The sequence below is a fragment of the Apiotrichum porosum genome (assembly GCF_003942205.1).
Source record: "Apiotrichum porosum strain DSM 27194 chromosome Unknown scaffold_11, whole genome shotgun sequence".
Classification (NCBI taxonomy): domain Eukaryota; kingdom Fungi; phylum Basidiomycota; class Tremellomycetes; order Trichosporonales; family Trichosporonaceae; genus Apiotrichum; species Apiotrichum porosum.
The window spans coordinates 332,453-348,273 of record NW_021167118.1 but is presented as its reverse complement, the minus strand read 5'-3'; the positions used below and the strand labels follow the sequence as shown (position 1 = coordinate 348,273).

Here is a 15,821-nt window from a genome sequence, read left to right as displayed (position 1 = left end):
GTTGGTCCGCCATATATCGGTGCCGCTCCGAGGTGCCGCCGAGGTCGCGCGTAACCTTCGTCTGCCCCCATGGGGTTGGAGCCACCGCCTGGGCCGGACCGTTTTCGGAACATGGTTAACAGCGTTCTTGCTCTGGTGTCGGCTTTGCGGCGCGACAAAGCGTCGGCGTTCTCCCCTTCGCCCCCGGAGTGATGTGATCGCTGCGCGGGTGGGCGAGTGGTTGCCGTTTAACATATAAAAACTCCAAGACAACATGCCCGCCTGCTCTACACATACCTGCGACCCCAACATGACTGTCGACATCATCCCTCCCGCGTCCCAACGCCGTTGGTGGAAAGAGTCGACCGTCTACCAGAGTGCGTCAAACCCCTCCGTGGTCGAGACGTAGCTGACATTTCACAGTCTACCCCGTACGCCCCGTCTGGTTGTGAAAACGACCCCCCAGCGCTAACTGAACGTCAGGCATCGTTCAATGACCATGCCGACAGCGGCCACGGAACGCTCCCTGGTATCATTGAGCGCGTTCCATACCTCCAGGAGCTTGGTGTCGACATCATCTGGCTCTCCCCAATCTATGAATCGCCGCAGGCTGACAGTAAGTTGACAATGTGTCACACGCCTCCGGCCTCCGGCGGGCCGGTAAACCGGTTTATGAATTATGCTGACCAGACACAGTGGGATAGTAAGGAACTAGCACGGGCGTGCTCCGGTGGCTGACCGATAATAGCGATATCAGTGACTATCAGAAGATTGACCCACGATACGGCACCCTCGAGGACTGGGACAATCTCCGCGACGCATGCCACGAGCGTGGAATGAAGCTTGTCATGGACCTGGTTGTGAACCACAGCAGCAACGAAGTGAGTCTTGAGAGAGTGTATGCGCGTGTGGCACGAATTGGCAGCTAAATGTGTCAAGCACGCGTGGTTTAAAGAGTCCCGGTCCTCCAAGACCAACCCAAAGCGCGACTGGTACTATTGGCGCAAGGGAAGCATCAACGAGAAGGGCGAGCGTGTGCCACCCAACAACTGGGAAGCCATGTGGGGTGGCTCGACATGGGAATACGACGAGGAGTCGGACGAGTACTACCTCCACCTGTTTGCCAAGCAGCAACCCGATCTCAACTGGCTCAACCCCGAGGTCCGCGAGGCCGTCTACAAGATGATGCGCTGGTGGCTTGACCGTGGAGCCGACGGTTTCCGCATGGACGTGATCAACTTTATTGGTATGTCCCACACCCTCGTCGTTTGGAGCTGACCGAGCAGACAAGGCTCCCGGCTTTCCGGACGCGCCCACTACCAACCCCTACACGGTGTATCAGCCCTTTGGTCCTCTCTCTGTGGGCCGTCCCGGTGTCCACACGCACCTCAAGGAGATGCACGAAAAGGTGCTCAAGGATTATGACTGCTTCTGGTGAGTTTCTTGTGGCGGTGGATCTCTCGTGGATGCGTGGGGTGGCTGATGAGGCATGCCTGCTCACGTCTTCAGTGTCGGCGAATGCCCAGGTGGCGATGACCCCGAGGCGTTTGCCCAGTACTCCAAGCCCGAAAACAACGAGCTGCAGATGGTCTTCAACTTCCACCAGTGAGTTGCATGATCAAGCTTAGAACAGCGCTAATCAACTATCAGTCTGGGCTTTGACAGGGCTCGCACCAGCACCATTGGCCGCGGGTGGAACCCGGACTGGAAGTTGAGCGACTTTAAGCAGGTAGTCAACACCTGGCACGTTGACCTCCCCAAGGAGGGTGGCTGGATGAGCAACTATGTCGACAACCACGACCAGCCGCGACTCCTGTCTCGAATCGGCAGCGACCACCCAGACCACCGTGCCCGCAGTGCCCAGGCTGTCGCCGTGTTCCACACGACCCTCACTGGCACCATCTTTGTGTTCCAGGGCCAGGAGAATGGCCAGATCAACATGCCCCATTCGTGGGGAGAGGAGGAGTACAAGGACATCGAGTCAGTTGAGATCTTTGAGGGGGAGCGCGAACGCCTGAAGCGGGAGGGAGCCACCCAGGCCGAGATTGACGAGCGCATCAAGTGGGTGCTGGGCAACCTCCGCGAGACGGCACGCGACAATGGCCGCACGCCAATGCAGTGGGACAGCAGTGAACATGCCGGCTTCTCCAAGGGCCAGCCATGGATGCGCGTCCACGACGACTACAAGCAGTGGAACGTCAAGTCGCAGGAAAACGACAAGCAGTCGGTATGGTCGTTCTGGCAGGCCATGCTCGCCTTGCGCAAGAAGCACCTCGCAATCATCTATGGTGAGTTTATCTTGCACAAATCTCTAGCTGACATCCAGGCAAGTTTATCCCTCTCGACGAGTCGTCCGAGGAGAACTACACCTACATCCGCGAGGACGAGGACACTGGCGAGAAGCTGCTGGTGGTTCTCAACCTTGCGCGTGGTCCCGACCGTACCGGCTTGCCGATCAAGGTCGATCTCGCGTCCATGGGCGTCGACACCTCGAACGCTCAGTTAATCATTGCCAACGACGGTGCAGAGGTCGGATCAGGTATCTCTGGCCCCTTGGACCTGGACAACTGGGGTGCCCGTGTCTACCTCCTCCAGCAGGGACGGGCGGTCCTCAACTAGAATGTCGACCTGAGCTCGCTGTGTGTATACATGAATACCGCGGTTCGACGACAGCATCTGGACAAAGAGCGGTTTGTAGCAGTACGAACAATGCATCCCGAATAGCGTGCCTACGTGTGTGCTTTGGTCATGAAGAGATGTGGGGGTCTGAGAATAACTTCCGAAATTACATTTTAAAGTAGGAATATTAGCGGAGTGGCTGCTCTCTGGTCCACCGTTGCCGCGGATCTCCAGACACAACTCAAACCTGGTTGTCGTCGTCGTCCTTGCGCCCGTTGTAGGAGGTTGCCTATCTGGTCACAATGGCATGTGAGGGGACGTGAGCCTCAGAGAGGCAGTTACCGAAATGAGGACGTCACACTCTCTGCCCACTGAGTCGACGCACCGATCTATAGCTTCCCTGGTGCGATGTACCGCTCCAAGCGGCAAGCACAAGCACCTCCCAACACCCAGACATTGCCTACATAGTCACGTAGCTGCCCCGACCTCGCTTACATCATCTGAGAGCTGTAGAGCGCTCACAACATTGACCGGCGAAGCAATGTCGTCCTGCTCTCGTGGTGTAGTGGCTATCATACTTTCTTAGGGTTCCGTTGGATCTCTAATCCTGCTTGCTATGGAAGTGGTCCTGGGTTCAAATCCCGGCGAGGGCCTTGCTTTTGCCCCCCTGGGACATGTGCACTGCTTTTGAAGAGCCCAGCGACGTTGGGAAAGAAAGGAATGGTGGTGGTGATGGAGGTGGTGGTCGGCGGATTTGGTGTCGGTCGGCTGGCGAAAGGGCGCTAAGTGTATATCCGCATATCCGAGGTTGTGTGTCCTCATGGAGGCCCTCCGGCGGTTTGCGAGCAACATCTATGTCTGTCCAGGGCCCTGTACGCCCCGTGAACACCGAGGGGCTGCGTGGGACCCGAGTGCCCACCGCAGATGTAGATCTCGACACCGGTATTTCGGCATCGGCGATTTTGTTGGAAAACCGCCACACTCGCCTCCGGGTTGCTCCTCAATCATGTCAACGAGTCAACAAGACACTCATATCCTCTCCATGCATGCCTCGCCTCTCCAGGAGGCTGCACAGGCAAAAGCAAAGGCCCTCGCCGGGATTTGAACCCAGGACCACTTCCATAGCTGTAGAAGGATTAGAGACCGACTGGACCCTAAGAAAGTATGATAGCCACTACACCACGAGAGCCGTTGATGAGTAGTTTTTGTGCTGTGCGGCCGCGGCCTCTCGTGTTTGGTGTCTCTTGGATGCGGTTTAACACGCTCCTCTGGGTGATTGCATCACTGTGGATGGTGGCCCGACATGGGGGTGCTCTTGGACTGTATTCTGGGCCCCCGGAACACCCACCACACATGACTTGAGGGTACAAACTAGGTCCTGAAATGAAGTGTCCCAGAGGCCTGTCTATTGGCCGACCATTGGATATTGGACGACCCATAGCATGTAAGCTGAACAAACGTTAGACATAGCTCATCTAATTGTTCTTGCGCGAGAGCGTCATCACTCGCCGACACGGCGATGAACCATCACTTCATCAGAGCTATCATTGTTCTTCATTCATTTTCATCAGGAGCGTCGCTACGCTCATGACCTTCGTCCCGTCTCCGGCCCCCATGACCCGCTGGGTTCAATTACAGCCCCGTGTCCAGCACTTCCCCCGTATCGACATCAAAGTCCTTTCCCGCAACAATGTGCGCCTTGAAGCACTCCTCCAGGCGATCCTGATACACGGGCAGGCTCATCTCCCCGGCGTGCTTGTTGAGCGCGACAAACGCGTCGTCGTGCACAAACGACGGCCAGTCGCTTGCGGCCACTCGGGCACAGATAAACGCATACCGCTCGCGGTCCTCCGGGGACCCCGACCAGTCGACCCCCCACTGGCTGTCCTGCGGGTGGGGCGGGTAGACGTCCAGCGTGCCGCGGACGGTCCACGGCCACAGGTCGCTGTAGCCGCACCCGCCGCGGCCCCAGAGAATGGAGAACTCAATCGATTCAAAGTACCGCCGGCAGGTGAGGTTGGCCTTCCACTGTGGCGCCATATCGTAGGTGTTTTGGTATGGTGTTGGTAGGTTGTGGGAATAAAGGTATGAGAAAGGTTGTCCGTTGGTGGGTGGTGGTGAGAGGAAGTGAAGAAGGTGCGCGGCACAACAGAATCATATGTATGTATGTTACGGCGGTGTCAGTCTCAGATCAGCCCATTCCTTCAAAGCAATCACTGTTTGTGTCCCGCCTACCAGGCTCTGCATCGTGTTGGACGACTAGAGTCCACCGGAGACTGCCAAAGTGAGAGTGATGGGAGCGCGAAGGCGCCACTTTCGTTGGCCCCGTTTGATCCCCTTTGTTCGGAGAAGGATAGACCACACACGAGGCGGGGGGTCTGGCAACGGTTGGGTCGTGTCTCGATATGCGCATGTACACACGCATGCACTATTCTGCTTCTTCTCGTCTTCTCGAGTGACAGGAAGGGGGTCAGTGTAGTTGGCGTGTGAAGTCTTAGGACCCAGGCCGAAACCACCAAGGCCGAAAACACACACAACCTCGACAGGCCATAACACGGGGGTTCGGCAGCTGGGGCTGTCCGGAAGGGTATCGTAGTCTGGCTATCTGGAGGGGCGGCCACATAAAACTGTCCAGCCCGGTGTGGTCAACGACTGTTTGATGACAGTGATTAGTTTGATTGTTCAGTGATGGTGCTGGTGAATGATGGTTACGTCGCCGACCCCACGCTGACCAGCAACCGCTGGCCCCCAGCGAGGTCAGGTGTGGTGAATGATATGATGCATTGTGAGGGGAAACACAGAGGGAGAGAGAGTATATTACAACTTGAGCATCTCGGGTGGGATGCTCATACGGCACAGACGGGCAATCATGCCGCCGAGCTGGACAATGGTTCCAACACCCTCGAGGACACGCATGTGCGTCCAGCCGACTTCACGGATAAACTCGAGCTTGGTGTACTCTGGCAAGTCGTCGAGACCCTTGACCACGCGGAAGACGGTGACGACAATGTCGACGGCCGAGTATCCCTGGTCCCACAGCTTGTTGATGACCTCGAGGGCCGCGTTGATGTCGCCGGCCTGGCACGACTTGATCATCTTGCGGACCTGGACGGGGTGCGGCTGGTCGCAGATCTTGAAGACGTTGTCCTGCGAGACAAAGCCGAATCCGGACCATGTCGACTGGAGGTTGTTGATGGCCTGGCGCATGTCGCCCTCGGCAGTGAAGATGAGGGCCTGCAGGCCCTGGTCGTTGTACTCGACTTTTTCAGCGGCGCAAATCTCCTCCAGGCGCTTCAGGACCTCGGCGTCGCGCAGCTTGCTGTATCGCAAGATGGCGCAACGCGACTGGATGGGCTCGATGATCTTGTTGCTCATGTTGCACGCGAGCGCGAAACGGGTCGTGTTGGAGTAGATCTCCATGGTTCGCCTCAGCGCCTGCTGCGCGCCGGCCGTCATCCTGGAGAGTGTGAGCAAGAGCGAAGTTGAAGTGGGTGAGGAATGGAGCAGCTCAGCTGGTGCAGACTTGCCAGCTGCAGCAATATAGCCAACCATGGGACGGTGTGATGGGCGTGCGGTACCGCAGCTGCAATACAACAATGACCGCGTTCTAGCTGCACACGCGCGAACACCGTACACAGGCCAAAGGAGCCTCAAGCCTCGACCACACACTCACGAATCCGCCTCGTCGAGAATGACAATCTTGTGGCGTCCAGGCGGGAGCGTAACTTTACGCTGCGCAAACGACTTGATCTTGTTACGGACCACATCGATACCGCGCTCGTCGGACGCGTTCAGCTCGAGCACACCTTCACGGTACGCCGAGCCGAGGAGGGCGTGGGCGAGACAGTGGATCGAGGTCGTCTTGCCGATACCGGGGAGACCCTAGTGGGCGTCAGCAGTTGGCAGCGGCGAGGGTGACGTGGGCAGGCGACGAGGTGGTGGGGCAATGTCCGAATCCTTCACCTCGCCTTCACTGGGGCTACCTGCCAAACTCCAGACTCACACTAATGATGATGTGGGGCATGTTGCCGTCCTCGGCAATGACCTTGAGGCGATCCACCGTGTCACTGTTGCCGACAATGTCGCCGAGGAGAATGGGACGGTACTTCTCCACCCTAATATCCAGTCAGCGGCCATGCCTTCCTCTGCGCGCTGCGCGTCGCTCTCTCATGTGTCTGTGGGTCTCCGCCAGGCGCGACAGGCAGCCACAGGCTCGCTCGTAATCACGGCGGCGAGGACGTCGGACCAGCTGCGACTCACCAGGGCATCTCGTACCCCTCCGCATCCGAGTGCTTGGCCGTGACGGGCACTGCGGCCGACGACGATGCCATGCTTGTTGTTGTTGGTGTTTATTGTGAGTACAGTCAACTCGAGGTGGACTCACCGTCATATTGCATCGGACGCGACGCGCCGCAGCGGAATCAAATAATGGGTCCGCGGTGGTGAACGGTGGGGTGCGCTCGAAGCCTTACCGATCCAGCATTACAGACCCAGCTTTGTTTGTGTTCTTCAAGACATGACCATGCAAGAGTGTAGTACATACAACGCGGGATCCTATGCTCTCGCCCTCTTCCTAGCTACTACTACGACGGTGGTGGTGGGGGTGGTGGTGGTGAATATGACTTCCTCTCCTTTCCTCTACAGTTCACGGAACCACGGATCACAGGGGGCTAGAGGCACGTTGCACGCCACCTCCACTGGCCCCGTGTCCTCCGCGCCGCGGCTGGCGACGACGGTCAGCGCTGCGTGGCTCCTTCTCCTCCTGATCAGCCATGCCAAGGCCAAGGCCGAGGCTGCGGCGCTTGGACGCGCGGCCGCCCGACCGGCTGGGAGTCGACGGCGCCGCGCCAACGTTGATGGTGCCGTCTGCCATTTCGGCGTCGATGATGGGTCGCTTGCTGCCGATGGGACCTGTCTGTGCGGGGCCCGATTGCGGCGGAATCTCGAGTGTGGTGGGGATGGAAAAGTTGAATGTGGACGTGGGCAGGAGTGTGGTCGATGACGAGGCAGCGCGGGAACCGAGGTTGCGCTGCAGGCGGAGCGGCGGGGGCGCGATACCGCGCATGAGGGATGGGGACGAGGTGGGCGATGAAGAGGGGAGGGGAATGGGCGCAACGATGCCGTCCGAAGGCGAGCGGTCGAGCGCGAGGGTCGAGCTCGACGCTAGGCTCGATGCCTGGCGCCGCGGAGCAGGAGTGGGGGCCACCGGGGACTCCTCCTCCATCATCTCGGTGCGGAGGGACGAAGGGCCAGGTGTGTCTCGAAGATGATCACGCGAGTCGCGCGCAAAGCCAGCACCGGCGTTGCGAGCGGGTCCGGGGATCGGCGCTGACGCTGGGCGCTGCGGGGCAAACTGACGCGTAGCGGCAATGTGGGACAGGGGCTGCGCCTGGATGTAGCTGGGCGCTGGGCTGTTCCAGGCTGTTCTTCATCATCGGCGGCAAACGCAGCCATAGCAGTCTGTGATCGTCAGTTATGTTTGTCCCCCTCCTAATCTCAAACATTCAAAACCAACCTGGCGAGCCTCGGTCCAGTCCATCAAACGCGCAAGCGCTGAAGCGGCGTCCTCGCCCGCAGCAATGTCCGACTGGAGCTTGGAGAGTACATCGGCACTGTGGTGTCAGCAAGTGATGGCGGTTCGGGGGCGGGGGGCGCCGAGTGCGCAACCAGACTGTGGGCGGACGTGTTTGCCGAACGTCCGTCCGTTTGGGCCCATGGGGCTGGCCTCGTTAGGGGGAGAGGAAGCACTTACAGTGCAGCAGAGTATCCGACCTGGTAGGCATGCTGTGCGGCGAGTCAGTGTTTTGCCACCGGGGAACAACCCTTCAAGCGGGGAGGGCTGTCAGGGGGTACGCACCTTGTTGAGTGCCAGCGAGCTCTTGTATAGCGTGGTGATGCTCAGCGCAGCAGCTGTTTTGCGTTAGCTTGGACCCCAAGGGCGTTGGATGGGGGTCAACGGGGAGCATGGGCAGCGTGGACCAGGATTGATGTCAACGCGCGGAGAGGCGTCACGCTGCCGGACCGCTGAGGGGGAGAGAGGGTGAGTCATAGCAGCGATACGCACCTCTGAACTTGTCTCCCATATCACGCTCTGCGTCGGCAAGGCCAGGAGGGAGGGAGGAGTTGAGGGCCGAGAGGTCCATCTCGGCGAAGGGTGTGTGGGTGTGTTGGCGGCAGAAGTGGAGCGGAATGTAATGTAACAGGTGTTTGAGTGGGTTGTAAGGGGGTTGTTGTAATGATGAAAGGGAAGGAGATGGGGTGTGAAGGAGAAGGAAGAGAGACGAGCCGACTCGCTGGGTGGCGGCGGCAACTCGTAGCGTCAGGGGGTTGGTGCTCTCGGAATCAAAAATCCTGCCGCCTGGGTTCCATTTGAATTACCTTTCCTAATATCCTAATGCCATGTTTTGGCTGAGAGGGGGGGGGGCCGTCCTCAACACTAGTGGCCGAGCACCATCTCACTGCAGCTCATTGCCCCGTTTCAACGCTTCGCTGTTCCTGCACCCTTTCCTTCACTTGGTACAAGTGCATGCCTCTGCTCTGCAAACTGCGCTACAACAAGATTCCACGTCTGTTTTTTGGGGGACACTTCCCTCTCCAGATATCTACCAGCGCTTCTCGCCGTCGTACTCTGCGTAGAACTTCATGACGTCCTCGACATCGTTCTTGGAGCCCAGGAACACAGGGCAGCGGCCGTGGATGTTGGTGGGGATGACGTCGAGGATACGCTGGGTGCCCGTGGTAGCGAGACCGCCGGCCTGCTCGGTGAGGAAGGCCATGGGGAAGGCCTCGTAGAGCATACGGAGCTTGCCGTCCTTGCTCTTCTTGTCATCGGGGTAGCCAAAGATACCGCCGTACAAGAGGGTACGGTGGACGTCGGCGACCATGGAACCAATGTAACGGGCCGAGTAGGGCTTGCCGTTGGCCGGGTACTTGATGCTCTCGAGGTACTTGAGAGTAGGGGGGTAGAAGTGGAGCGAGTTGCCCTCGTTGAACGAGTAGATCTTGCCGCGGTCGGGAATGCGAATGTCGGGGTGGGTGAGGATGAACTCGCCAAGAGCCTCGTCGAGGGTGAAGCCGTCAACACCCTGGCCGGTGGTGAGGACAAGGTTGCACGACGAACCGTACCTGCGAGCGCGTGTCAGCTGTGCTTCTAGAACAAGGGGGGTGGCTGATCGGGAAGGCCCGGACGCCGGGAACCAGGCCGCCGTTTAGGCCCAGTCAGAATCACTCACATGGTGTAGCCGGCAGCAACCATCTCCTTGCCGGGACGGAGGACGTTCTCGACCGTGCCCTGCTTGCCCTCCTCGACCTTGTAGACACCAAAGATGGTGCCGACGTTGACACCGGCGTCGATGTTGGACGAGCCGTCAAGGGGGTCAAAGACGACACAGCTGAAGGATGTGGTCAGCCACCATTTCCAGAATTCCAAAGTTGTGTGTGTGTGTGTGTGTGTGACGAGCTGTCTGCATGGGCCCGAGACGAGACGTGGATGCACGGATCCTCGGACATGACGTCCGATCGGACTGTGGTAACGGCGGCTCCATGGGGTCTCCATCCGGACCACCCACGGCATTCCGCTTGCCGGACGGAGTGGCTGTCACCGCTCTGCACCCTTGTTCCGTCCGCACGCGACCGCCGTTGAGCGGAGCAAGCACGGCAGTCCCACGCCCGCCTGAGGGCAGGCGAGGTGCATGGCCAGCGGGCGGTGCGGTGCAGACGACGGAAGACGGACGCTCCGAGCACTGCGTGAGGAAGGACGGAGGGAGGGTGCGAGTCGCCCCCATTCCAGGACACACTCCCAGCCTCCCCCGCACTCGCAACCCTTCCCACCGCCCTGGCCCACCACCCACCACCATGCTATGCTATGCTACTGAGAAGGGGGGGAAGGAGAGTCTACTCACTAAGTGCCCTTGGATCCCTTGACGATGATGGCCTCGTCAATCTCCTCGGAAACCATGACGGAGACCTTGCCAGAGGCACGGAGCGCGTTGACCATGATGTCGTTGGAGAGGACGTCGAGCTTCTTCTGGTCCTCGCCCTGGACGTTCTCGGCGCCGGCCAGGCCGACGAGGTTGATCAGACGGGCCTTGCGCACGTTGGACGCAATGTACTTGGACGTGACCTTTGGGGAACGTTAGCAAGGGCGAGAGAGGGAGGGAGAGAGAGAGCGAGAGCCAGTGGGGAGCAGGTTCGGCTAAACTGGACTACAGAGCCTGGAGCAGCGAGGAAGGCGCCTGTGGGAGCGCGTTCGTTCGTGCTGCCTTGTACTGCATAGCTCGCCGGTACTCACCTGGATGCCGACGAGGAGCATGGTGAGGTCGCCCGAGGCGCGCTCGCCCAGCTCCTGCTGCTGCTTGAGGATGTGGCGGGTGAGGGTGATGAGGTCGGTAGGGGGAGCCTCAAAGTCGGTAGTGTCGGCCATGGTGGATAGTGCTGTTGTGGATGGGATGGTGATACAGAGAGGAGAAGGAGGTGGGAAATGCAATGCTTGGGATAGGAGAAGAAAAGAGAATGGACGACCGGTTGCCCCAAGGTAATAAACTCACGGAGCTCCTCGTCCTCGCAGAGACGGAGACGGATATGTACCGAGGCGGCCACCAGACCTCCTGACTGATCGCTCACAGCTGACGGGTAGCCGGGGAGGAGGGACGCTGGCTGGTACGCTCTGGCTGTCAGGGAGACACACCCGCCCCGCCAGCGGTACAGCGGTCCATCGCGCGCCGGATAGCCGTCGCTGTCTGCTCCGGGCCGGTCACACCGTACACGCACCGTACACCGTATCCACCCGGGATCTGACGGAGTGGGCACACTGCACACCTCGGCATTATCGGAGCGTTGCGGGGCAACAACCCTCCTAACATCCCCGCGTTTGGAGGTACGGACGTGGGGAGCGGGGTACACACCCGTGTGTCGATTAGTCGCCTATCAGTGCATAAGACGGCGGCGATAGAGATTGATATTGATATTGATAGCACACAGGAGCAGTGTCTAAGGGTGGACGTGTTGCGGACGGACGGGGGTGTCTTCTGCCGGCGGCTCTCACAGCTGGAGACCAACCGTATAAATGAACAGTCCTTGTTTTGAGGTGAATCTAAATGCATAACAATCCAAAATAACCAAAGCGTGTTGAGCGCTACTACCAGTGTACACTACACCACCCGTGTCTCTCTCTCTCTCTCTCGTGCTCGTCGTCGTCTCATTAACTCTAAATGTCGGTGGTGGGCACCTCCTCCTCGGTGAGGGCCTGGCCGACGCGCACCTTGTCTCCGGGCTTGACCGTAAACTGGAAGTTCTTGGGGGCCTCAAAGACGAGCACAACGGTCGAGCCCAGACGGAAGCCGCCCATCTCCTCTCCGGGAAGCAGCGGCTGGCCCTTGAGGACCGAGGCCTGCGAGTAGACGGCCTCGGTAAAGGTGTGAGCCGGGTGGGTGCGAGTGCGGGTGTTGGTGCGGAGGGTTTCGTCAAAGTTGATGAGGATGGAGCCGACGTTGGTGGCGCCCACGGGGACCATGGAGAAGAAGCCGTTCTTCCAGCGGCCCAGGAGGGCGACACGTTCGTTGAGGACAAAGAGGTTGCGGAGACGGTTGGCGACGTAGGGAGAAACGGAGAAGAGGTCGCCGGTAAAGTGACGACGGCGCTCGACGACCCAGGCGCAGGGCGAGTGGAAGCGGTGGTAGTCTCCGGGAGCGAGGTAGATGACACAGAACATGAGCTTGTGGTCGGGACGGAGGGTGCCAAACTCGTGGGCGCGGTCGGTGGCGCTGCCAATAGCGGAGCGACCCATCTCGGCAGCGACCTTTGCGTCGTGGGCAAAGTCCTTGCGGGCATCGGCAACCGAGGCGTCGTGCTCGTCCTCGTCGCGCTCGGTGCTGTCCTCGCGGACCTCGGCAGCGCCGTCCTTGCCCATGAGCGACGACAGCGAGTATGGAATGTTGTTGATGTTGGCGAAATGCTCGTCGTCCACCACGGGGGTCTCGCCGCCACCAACAGACGACGAAGCGGCTTGCCTGTCAATCTGCTTGGTGTGGACCGCCTGGCCCTCGGTACCGAGCAGAGCCTCGAGAGAGTATGTGATGCCCTTGACCTGCTCCACCTTTGAGCCAACAATGGAACCGAGGTGCAGCACACGACCGTCGGCCGGCGACACAAGCTCGGCGTCGGCAATGGGGCGGGCGTTGGGCTTCAGTTCACGGTAAAAGAACTCTCCCAGTGAATCGTATTGCGTTAGATCTTCCGGTACACACTCGTCGAGGTTACAGCCGAAAATGTACGAGTAGAGCTTGAAGCCATAGGGACGGAACCAGACAGGGAGGACGAGCGAGTTGAGGTAGCCCCACAGCTGCGACATGCTGCGCAGAGGGAGCGCACCCATGATACGGACCTTTGCATCGTGTCAGCAACGAGCGCGGCGTGTTGGAGCGGGGGTGGGAGTGTGCGTGGCAATGCATGGATGGTGGTGGCGGTGGACAAGTTGGTAGGGAGGGAGGGAGGGGGGGGAGAGAAGGCTGCGAAGCACGCCACAGTCGTAAGACCTGGAGGGGTCACTCACCTGCCATGGGCCATCGATGGAGGGCTTGAGGACGGCACCGCCCTCACGCTGGGACACGACCTCTGGCTCCTTGCGTTGCTTGCGGTACTGAACGGCGACGAGGACGAGGGCACCGAGGGCGATGGGGATGGGGAACCATTTGGTCGGCGTCCTCCACGCGCGCTTCACCTTGCCTGCAACGCGTTTTAGCATAGTGTCGGGGTGTGGAAAAAGCGGAGGGGGGTCGTGCGACCAAAGTTGGTGACGGGACAGGACACGAAGCCGGGGGTAGGTGGACTGCACCGGCACACAGACGCATACGCTCGTTCGTCGTGCGACCCGGGCCGCGACACCAGTGGTCCAGCGAGGCAGAGCGCAGAGACAGACAAGAACCCTGGCTCGCCAGCTTCCCTCACAGCACGACACCTATCGATGCGCCGATGCGGCGCTCAGCCTCCACGGGGCAGGAAGGGGCAGAGGCCAGCAGGCAGACTAGACTAGACACACTGAGAAAACGCGACTCACTCCTCAACGACTCCTTGCCTCCGGCGGCAGCTTCCTTCTTCTTGAGTGTGCCGTCGGTGGTGTCGCTTGCTTCTTGCTTCTCGGGCTTGGGCCTGGAGGGAGGACGCGTCGAAGAAGAGTTTGCGCGGACCTGGGTCTTGACCGGAGGGCGAACGGCGCTGATGGACTGCGAGCGGACGCGAAGCAGCAGGGCGGGGCTTCCACTGCAGCCGGCTGCTCGGGGCAGGTATGCAGCGGCGCCGAGGCCTGCGGACGAGTGCCGCAGAGTGACGAGCATGGTGTGTGTTTGGGTGAAAAGAAGTGGTGAGCAGGCAACGTCATGCGCCATGGTAGCTTGCGAACAAGTTACATGGGCGTGGCCTGGGTGGGAGTGCGGCGCGGCGAGGGGGGTGCGTGGGCCAGCGATTTTTGACGGGTCGATGGGTTTGGCCCGTGCCTGGGCAGTTGGGCAAAACCAGACCGTCTCTGATCCTCGATGTTGACACCATCGACCCATCGCGCCGACCTGCTCCTTTTGCACACCCTTTTTCTTGTCATCGCCCATACCTCCCCCCTTTCTCTCTCTCCGGCGCCAAATGGGAGACGTCCAGCGCGCCGTAACGTTTTTGCGGCGCACCTACCCCCTCCCAGAGCCTGACCCCGTACGTGTCTGGTCTCGCTCCTGCGCAGCTACGTGCAGGCAGCCGGCCGGCCGGCCGCCTTGCCACACCCCTGACACGGACACACGGTCACTGACGCCGCCTCCAGGTATGGGTAGGCGAGTGTGTCGCCGCTCTCCGCGATGACGGCCAGCCAGCAACCGTCGAAGCCGTGCACGAGCAGTACCTCTACAGCGACCTCGGCGCCTCCACACTACCGCCCCCGCTCGGCGGTGGCGGCATCCCCACCAGCACCAACGAGCACGACGCTGCCCGTCTCGAGTCCAGCACGCTGTTCGCCACCCCGACCATTGTGCAGCTGCACACGCTGTCCGAAGTGGGGGCCAGCGCGTTTGCCCTGTCCACAACACTCGATCAGCGCCGCGACGTCATCACGGGCGCGACGCGTATCCGTCGCCTGGGAGACGAAGACGACCAAGACGGCGAGGCCGGCGTGGCGGACGGCGTGCCCCCGCCGTACCCGCGGAGCATGCTGGCCATGGACGTCAGCGACGGCCGCACGGCGATGAGGGCGTTCGAGTACAGGAGGATACCAAAGCTGGTCCTCAGCGAGACCCCGATGGGTACCAAGGTGAGTCAGTTCTGCGTCACCTGTGCCTTCCTTCCAGTCTCTTCCCTCCGCCACACCATCAATACTGACAACCGCCAGCTCCTTCTCCACAACGTCCGCTGTCTCCGCGGTACTCGTGCGTAGCTAGTTCATGAATGTCCCAGCGCACTAACTACCGCAGTCCTCCTCGACCCCTCCAACACCACCGTCATGGGCGGCGCCGTCGAGGCCCTGGACGCCGGCCAGCCCGAAGCCTTTGTCGCGAGCCTGCAAGCGCGTCTCGAGTGGGTCCACGCAGTCCGCATCTGCACGCACCCACCACTGACATACCCAGTGCTGCAAAGGACGGCTCTGCCGCTGCTGCAGGAGCCGGTGCGCGGCGCCGGACACTGCCGGCTCGCGGACGTGGGCGCGGTCGCGCGGCGCCGGCACCGGCGCCTGCTCGTGCTCCCCCACGCGCCGCTCAAGGAGGTACATCTGCCGCCGGCCGCGCGGCGCGCCTCGCAGCGATACAAGCTGCGCGTGAGGAGGAAGCTGCCGCCGAGGAGGAGGCCGCGGCGCTTGAGCAGCACGAGCCATTCGACCTGACGGGCGACACGACGATTGGCGACACGACGATTGGCGAAGACATGGACGACGACGAGTTTGACGACAGCTTTCTGCGCGAGATTGACGCGGCCGAGGCGCAGGCTACCACGAGTCAGAGGAGGGCCGCCGAGGCCGCTAGGACCAGGGCAAGGGAGGCGAGGAGGGAGGCCGAGATTGAGATTATTGAGATTTCCGACTAGACGACCCCGGGTGCCACACCACGCGCGCACACACGCACCACCACCGTTGTGCCACATTGAGAGCCATTATTGCCACTGCACCACACACCTGCATGTTCATACTTTTCTTTATGTTTTATTACCACAAGCATGCATCGACCATTATGAAGTTCAAAAGAGGTTGACGCGACGGC

General features: G+C 60.4%; 7 protein-coding genes and 2 non-coding genes across 9 annotated transcripts; 3 read left to right on the top strand and 6 right to left on the bottom strand.

The window, feature by feature from the left end:
* Positions 1–289: 289 nt before the first annotated feature.
* Positions 290–2,598, top strand: EHS24_001757 (uncharacterized protein; the record flags this gene model as incomplete). Its single annotated transcript, XM_028617520.1, has 10 exons — positions 290–356; positions 403–410; positions 463–595; positions 676–682; positions 728–860; positions 919–1,225; positions 1,266–1,413; positions 1,489–1,584; positions 1,630–2,267; positions 2,306–2,598. The coding sequence occupies 10 exons, from the start codon at positions 290–292 to the stop codon at positions 2,596–2,598; spliced, it is 1,830 nt and encodes a 609-aa protein (XP_028473983.1).
* A 551-nt stretch (positions 2,599–3,149) lies between these two features.
* Positions 3,150–3,251, top strand: EHS24_001756. The gene has a single exon. It is a non-coding gene; the product is annotated as a tRNA-Pro (tRNA).
* A 433-nt stretch (positions 3,252–3,684) lies between these two features.
* Positions 3,685–3,787, bottom strand: EHS24_001755. Its single transcript has one exon. It is a non-coding gene; the product is annotated as a tRNA-Pro (tRNA).
* Positions 3,788–4,230: 443 nt separating this feature from the next.
* Positions 4,231–4,638, bottom strand: EHS24_001754 (uncharacterized protein; the record flags this gene model as incomplete). The annotated part of the gene is made up of 1 exon (XM_028617519.1): positions 4,231–4,638. The coding sequence occupies one exon, from the start codon at positions 4,636–4,638 to the stop codon at positions 4,231–4,233; it is 408 nt and encodes a 135-aa protein (XP_028473982.1).
* A 777-nt stretch (positions 4,639–5,415) lies between these two features.
* On the bottom strand, positions 5,416–6,929 carry RFC4 (replication factor C subunit 4; the record flags this gene model as incomplete). The annotated part of the gene is made up of 4 exons (XM_028617518.1): positions 5,416–6,055; positions 6,272–6,480; positions 6,602–6,713; positions 6,859–6,929. The coding sequence occupies 4 exons, from the start codon at positions 6,927–6,929 to the stop codon at positions 5,416–5,418; spliced, it is 1,032 nt and encodes a 343-aa protein (XP_028473981.1).
* Positions 6,930–7,258: 329 nt separating this feature from the next.
* On the bottom strand, positions 7,259–8,741 carry EHS24_001752 (uncharacterized protein; the record flags this gene model as incomplete). The annotated part of the gene is made up of 6 exons (XM_028617517.1): positions 7,259–7,627; positions 7,957–8,058; positions 8,114–8,210; positions 8,351–8,382; positions 8,456–8,508; positions 8,663–8,741. The coding sequence occupies 6 exons, from the start codon at positions 8,739–8,741 to the stop codon at positions 7,259–7,261; spliced, it is 732 nt and encodes a 243-aa protein (XP_028473980.1).
* A 459-nt stretch (positions 8,742–9,200) lies between these two features.
* FBP1 (Fructose-1,6-bisphosphatase) lies at positions 9,201–11,020 on the bottom strand (the record flags this gene model as incomplete). Its single annotated transcript, XM_028617516.1, has 4 exons — positions 9,201–9,723; positions 9,831–9,989; positions 10,500–10,720; positions 10,889–11,020. The coding sequence occupies 4 exons, from the start codon at positions 11,018–11,020 to the stop codon at positions 9,201–9,203; spliced, it is 1,035 nt and encodes a 344-aa protein (XP_028473979.1).
* Positions 11,021–11,803: 783 nt separating this feature from the next.
* PSD1 (phosphatidylserine decarboxylase 1) lies at positions 11,804–13,928 on the bottom strand (the record flags this gene model as incomplete). Its single annotated transcript, XM_028617515.1, has 3 exons — positions 11,804–12,979; positions 13,148–13,320; positions 13,652–13,928. The coding sequence occupies 3 exons, from the start codon at positions 13,926–13,928 to the stop codon at positions 11,804–11,806; spliced, it is 1,626 nt and encodes a 541-aa protein (XP_028473978.1).
* A 298-nt stretch (positions 13,929–14,226) lies between these two features.
* EHS24_001749 (uncharacterized protein) lies at positions 14,227–15,648 on the top strand (the record flags this gene model as incomplete). Its single annotated transcript, XM_028617514.1, has 5 exons — positions 14,227–14,292; positions 14,399–14,881; positions 14,960–14,996; positions 15,042–15,144; positions 15,195–15,648. The coding sequence occupies 5 exons, from the start codon at positions 14,227–14,229 to the stop codon at positions 15,646–15,648; spliced, it is 1,143 nt and encodes a 380-aa protein (XP_028473977.1).
* Positions 15,649–15,821: the final 173 nt, after the last annotated feature.